The following is a 6,752-nucleotide window of genomic DNA, read 5'->3' as shown; positions in this document are numbered from 1 at the left end:
GAATAAATTATTAATATTGCCTCTTTTCAGTTATTTACATGTCTTTCTGAGAAACAGAGCAGTTGGTTTATTTTTAGATGTAGTTTCAAAACTGAAGAAAGCATTAGGAATGCCTTTGTATGGTAATTTAATTTCTGTATGCTCATATAATTATTTATGGAATTAAAAATATTTGAGCTGAACAAGGCATCCACGTTAGTGATATAAATGGATGGAAAACTAATACTCGCATTTTCTCTTTTTCCAAATTTTAGGGGGGACACAGAGATTACCTCGCACAATTGGAGTGTCTTTGGCAAAAGAACTAATCTTCTCTGCGCGTATTGTAGATGGTGAGGAAGCAAAATCAATAGGATTGATTAGCCATGTGGTAGAACAGAATGAAGCAGGGGATGCTGCATACAGAAGAGCATTAGCTCTGGCAAAAGAATTTTTACCTCAGGTAAAATAAATTGTTTTGAATTTAGTTTTTAGTTTTTGACAAACATTGAAAAAGAACCATCTCTAATAAGAAAAACTGTCATGAAGTTACATATTAGAGCCATTCTAGTTATGCGGACTGCAATCAGGAGTTTTCTCTTGTGTACTGAGTGGTGTTATTTGATAATTATTTCATGGTAAAGCAAAAATCCTTTGTCATGGTTTGGTCTATGTTTGTATTGCATATTTTTGCTTTCAAGTGTTAAGCAAAAAAGGGTACAGTTGTGGGGTTTTTTTAGTAAAGTGTTTATCTCAATAGTTTATTGCTGTTGAATGCTTCAGAAGAGAGGTAAAATGGTCCGTATGAAAGTGGACATATCTCAGTGTAACTTTTATTTTGAAAACATAAGGCTAAATGTAATTTCAGTGTTAAAGCAAAACCCATTTACTAGTGGAAAGTTTGCTTTCTGTCCTTTTTGTGTAAACTTGATGAAAGAATCATGCTTTTATTATCATTCATTCAAAGTGACATCCTCTTTCTGTCTTTCATAAAAAAAATTGAAATGGGATTTACTAAATCCCTGTGCTTTAGAACTTGAAAATTTCAGTAAAAACTTTTAAGTATAACCCTTACAGGAGTGTTTGTGTTTGCTAATGACTGCCTGTTCCCCTGTTGCTATAGACTGCCAGCTGTTTGTTCAGGGTAGGATAAACCTACTTTTCAAGTGGAGTCTCCCAGGTAGAAAATTCATAGAAGATAGAAGAAGAAAATAATTAGTAAACCATTTTATTGGATCACAAGTGTAAGAGCGAAAATTTTTCACTGAAGTTGGAAAACGTTACAGATTAAATACAGCATTAACACTGGTTATTTTTTGTCTTGAACACCCTCATAGACAAATGTGAGAAATACAGTGAAAATTTTAACATGCAGGGATTCTGAAAGGTATATTTATAGTTAAAACTTCACATTGAAACGAACTCTAAAGCATTTGGCTTTTCCCAGAGCATCAGGCCACTTTTCTAAAGCAGTATCTGAACGTTGAGAAGCTGGTGCTAATGGATAGGCGCAGTTCTGTGACGATTCCCAAAGATGTCTTGCTGTTCTACAGCACCTTGGAGGAGGAGGGTGGGAATCCCTTTGCTTGCTGGGGACTTCAGTTGCTCTGAGAAGACTGTCATCACCTGACCAAGTGTAGGCTTTGCAGTAACATATTTTAAGTTTAAAGCTGCATCAGTTAATTTTATTTCATTATCACATCATTTTAGGTGTCTCCATTGTATCACAACATGGATACAGGATTGACATTGTGAAAGCCTGTAGTGATGTCACTTAAAATGGCCATTCTGAGCCTTGTTTTGAAGGAAACTGAGCAAGACTGACAAAAGTGGAGATTCTCAGCACCTTTGAAACATAAGCCAAACACACTGCTTTAATTAGTTTCTTCTGAAAAAAGCATTCTTTCATTCCTTCTCGATATTGAAACTGTGGAGACTGAAACTAAGTTTGCAAGCATCTACTGTAGTGATACAGTTTATGATATTTGATATATTTACTATAAAAGTGATGAATGTCAAAGGCTAGAAGATCCCAATGTAAGAACAATGATGTGCAGATTCTTCACTGCATTATCTTGTACATTTTGATGATATGTAAATGATCTTTTTCTTTCATTTTAGGGACCAGTAGCAATGAGAGTTGCAAAACTGGCCATCAATCAGGGAATGGAGGTAAGGGTCTGTACTTTCCTAAGAGTAAGTAGAAGTCAAACTGGCGACAGGTATACTATGGTAGAACTGCTTTTTTGTTTTTCAGTGTATTGTCTTTCAAAATCTATTTAGTCAAAACTTTTTCAAAGATGAAATGCAGTTTTTGTATGTCTCAGACTCTTGAGAGTAGGGTTGATGCTGTTTTCTGTAATGAGGCTTAGTAGCCTTGTGTCTGTCCAGAAGTAATGCACTCAGCTAATGATTAATACTAGAAAGTAAATATAAACTACTATGAACAAGTTGCCTTTCATGGAAGAAAACCTGAAAGTCATACTCTATCAAGCTTGTCAATGCTCTCAGTGTTTAGTAACTAATACAGTTAAAGGCCAAAAGGCATGTTACTTATTTTTAATAATTTACTAGAGGTTAGTGTTAAAATTAAATCGAGTCTGATTGCATACTTGATTCTGATTGCCACTCCTTCTTGAACACTATTGATGTAGCACTCAGGTTTGTTAAAATCCAGTCCTGAATACGTCCCTACATGTGTTTTACTTCAGGCTTGTGAATCATCTTGCTAAGATCAGCAGGACTATTCATATTTAAAGTTAAGCATATGCTCTGCACTAGGACACCTACAGCTCAACCAAATTTAAGAATGGACCTCTTAAAAGTCTCAAAATCAACCAATAATGTAATTGAGTTCAGCAAAAGCATACCACCAGCAAGTTTTGGCCTGAGAACCAAACTGAAATACTAGTGTGCAAAAAGTGTATTTGTTAGGTTTCCACAGCAAGTTATGCTGTAATTCAAGATTTATTTCAGTGGTATCCAAGGTTCAAAATGGTACAAGCTAAACTATCTAGCTACCACATATAGTGGACTGGAAGGTCAAAATCATGATGTTTATAGAATTAGGGACAATAGGGTTAGAAGGATTCTGAATGATCACCTAGTTCAGTCTTGAGGCTCCAAGACCAATGGAGCCAAATGTTCATTCAAGCTGTTGTTAACAAACCTTCCATGGAAGAAATTTCACAGTTTCCTTTGGTAGTCTATCCTATAGTTTATCTCCCCTTCACAAATTGCTTGTGGTGCATAGCCACAGTCCATTCAGTACCCATGTGGAGAGCTGATAGGTTCTGCAGCATCTGATGCTTAAAATAGGCAGAGAATTAATGGAGGGAAAATTCATCCTTTTCAGCTGTTCAGACCCGCTTACAAAGAAAAAAATATTATTAAAACTAGGTGATGATTCAGGATGGTTGTTGTCCTCTTCTTTTTATTTTAAATTACTTTAAACTTGAATTTATGTTTATTTTGTTGTACATGACATTTGAAGATAACTTGTTTCAGAACAATTTTTAAATAATCATGCAGTACATTCAATCTTTCCCCCTGTAGTACATGATATGATTACAAATGTGCAAGTAGCTAATGGTTTTTAGTCTAGATGATTTGTAGTGAAGAACATACATTGTTTTGACACTCTATTACATACTAATTGTATTGCCAAATAAGGAAACAGTTACAGAAATACTAACCACTCTCAGCACATGGCAGTGTAGCAATTCTGTGTTCAAAAGTGTTTTAGTATGTGGCATATAAAAAACACAGTACTTGTTAGCTGTCAGGAAATAATATATAATAAATATACAAATACACTTTTAAAAAATATTGCATTTTTTTCCTCAGGTCGACTTAGTAACAGGTTTAGCAATTGAAGAAGCTTGTTACGCTCAGGTATGTAACTATGATTACACAAAAAAAACAGAAAACAGGCTTTGTGGGTGCCTGTTACAAAACATGCAGAAATTCAATTAGAAATTGCTCTATGATCTCTTCTACATTTAGACCTTCCTTCTACTTTGGTTTTGTAAGGTATTTAAGGATGGAGGTGTAGTTTAGGACAAAAACATCTCCCTGCCAAGACTGTTATGGTGAAGGTCATGAAGCACTACTATTCATATACCTCACCAGTCATACACTGCTATGCATCTGATCCAAAAACTACCTTCCTTTTGCTTTCTTTTTTTTTTTTTTTTTTTTTTAATATGAAACAACTTGAAGGACACTTCTGTAACATGTGCCACTAATGGTGTGTGTTCTAACCAGCCAAAAACCAAAACCCATGCCATCAAAGCATGGGAATAATGTATTTGAGTGAGTTTGTTCTTGGACATTGAGACAAGTTTTTAATCATGGAAATAGAAGCATCAGCATTAGGTACTTATTTAAAACATATGGTGATCTGATCGATAACCAACCCTCTCCCCTTTTCCCCAAACAAAGCAGAACACCAAAACAAAACACCAAAATCTCATAAACAAACCTGAAAGAGCTTCACAGCCATCTGTCTGGAGAAAAGATACTCTTTCTTTTCCCAGATTGTTTCACAGCCTTATACTGTGGCTTTGAAGTGTCTGGTACTTTCCTGTATTTGACCAGACATTTTAGTTTTAATTTTAGTTTTGTATTATATGTTGCACATTGGATACATTGAAGAACTAGGATTTGTATGAAAACACTTTTCTTGATATTGTTTTTGATGTCAGTAATGAATTGTTACTCTGCTCATTGCAGACTATTCCAACAAAAGATAGAATTGAAGGCCTCCTTGCATTTAAGGAGAAGAGACCTCCTCGCTACAAGGGAGAATAAAAGAAGCTGATGCCTTTAAAATACAGTGAGATAAAAGTACTGCTATGAGGACCATTAAGGTGCACCTGCATCTGCACCTGAAATATCACAACCACCAAAGTAAAATCCAGCCATACTGATGTTACAACATACATGAATGTGTCCATACTTGTACTGGGCCCAGCCAGAAATGTTTGTCAGCTCATGCTTATTACCATTTCTGAAGGCTGATATTCAAGGTCACAGGTTCATGCAGCATTCTTAAAATTTCATATGTACGAAACTTACCATTCCACAATTGAAATAGCTCTTTATATATACAAAACCTGTATGTGATGTTAAGTGTAAATCTGCTGTATCATTTTATCAAAAGAAAAGCGACTACTGAATACCAAAAATAAGAAATTGTGCCAAATATGCATTGGAATGATTCTGTATGTCAGTAAAAACTATAGTTGCGTATTCTACCTGAATATGTACATTATAAATAAAGCTAAGGGAAATGAAAAGGATTATTGCTTGGGAAATGTTAAGCTTATTTATCTGACTTACATTATTCTAAGTAAAATGAAGTTAATTTTAGCACGTAATGGTGTCCTTTGGATGAAGTCATTGCCATTATGTTAATTCAACTGTATTAAATGAAGACATTTTCGAGGCCAGCCTTTAATTATGCATTCTTGTATGTTAAACCTGGCTTTGTCTTGCATTCTTCCAACGTACCATCTGATCATCACTGTCTGCTGTAAAGAAACTTTATTCCACTTGCCCCAGATATTTTAGATTTTTGATGATTGTATTAAAGATTGTTATGCAGGGATGTGACTAGTGTGCTGTTAGAGACTAGAATTCTCTTCTTCTCCAGAATATTGCTTCTGGAGGTCCTAATAATGTATATTTATATATAATGGGGATGATACTGAAATGTTCTTTATTCTGTGGCAGCCTCAGGGTTCTTTTCATATGCTGAAAGAGAAATCCAGTAGGTTACAAGGTGGGAAAACTGTTGTGATTCATACTGTATGTTCCCTGTGGACATGGCATATACAGCAAATGCCTGGAAGTAACCTTTTAGAAAGTATTTTTGTTAACTTGACTGGAAAATAAACGTGGCTTAGCAGTCAAAGGCTGTCTTTTTATATGAAAACAAATTTCTTCATGTTTGGTTACTATTGGCTCACAAAACTTGTGTATGCTCTGCTGTTTCTGCAACATTAACTATGGTCACTGTCCATATCTATGATGATAAAGCAGCTGATCAACATGAAATGACAAGAACTCATTTAAATTCATATTTAGACATATCATTACATGTAAATTGATTATAACTGGTAGAGCACACACTTTGTTGACTGGTAAACTTGCTGAGTCGATCATTTCATGCATGATAATTTGCAAATAATTTACTGGTTCTTGTTTTGATAGTCATATAAAGCCTAGAGGGTCATTTTCTCATGTTTTTGAAATGCTAACATGTCATTTTCATTTTTACTGAGTAGGAAATAATTATGTTAATAGGAGAAAAAATACTAAGCCTATGCTGACGGACTTCTGTTTCATAACTTTGATACACAGTCTAGTTACTGAGCTGACTTTTTTCCTAACAAGACCTGATTAAGTAGCTTCTGTGAATGTCTATTTTAAAAACTCTAATAACTTTAAATACTATAGCATCAGATTCTGTATATTCATGCCTTTAACTAGTAGTTGATCTCAGGAAATAATTTTGCTGTCACAGTGGTCTCTCCATTCCTTTTCTCAGGAGAAGATAACTGTCATACTGTAGCAATTTCAGTGCCTTCTTTGAAGTCAACAGCTTGAATATTATTACAAAGTGAGTACCAGTAGGACAATTTTTAAAGGTATTTTCTAGTGATTTTGAAATAATCCTAAAGGAACAATATTTTAGCTAAAGAAGTGTTAATCACTGTCTCTATTATTAAGTGGGCTGCAGTGCTTGTGATTAATAGCAGTATTAGAAT

General features: G+C 34.7%; 1 protein-coding gene across 1 annotated transcript; it reads left to right on the top strand.

Moving 5' to 3' along the window:
• Nucleotides 1-254: 254 nt before the first annotated feature.
• AUH (AU RNA binding methylglutaconyl-CoA hydratase) lies at nt 255-5,896 on the top strand (the record flags this gene model as incomplete). Its single annotated transcript, XM_057413810.1, has 4 exons — nt 255-442; nt 2,101-2,151; nt 3,826-3,873; nt 4,714-5,896. Coding segments are annotated over 4 exons (365 nt in total), but the record flags the coding sequence as incomplete, so codon positions are not given.
• Between the last annotated feature and the right edge of the window lie 856 nt (nt 5,897-6,752).

Source organism: Pezoporus wallicus, unplaced genomic scaffold (genome assembly GCF_028554395.1).
Source record: "Pezoporus wallicus isolate ANWC-B61680 ecotype Strahan unplaced genomic scaffold, APGP_CSIRO_Pwel_v1 contig_10094, whole genome shotgun sequence".
Lineage (NCBI taxonomy): Eukaryota > Metazoa > Chordata > Aves > Psittaciformes > Psittacidae > Pezoporus > Pezoporus wallicus.
This window is presented reverse-complemented; position numbering and strand designations above follow the sequence as displayed.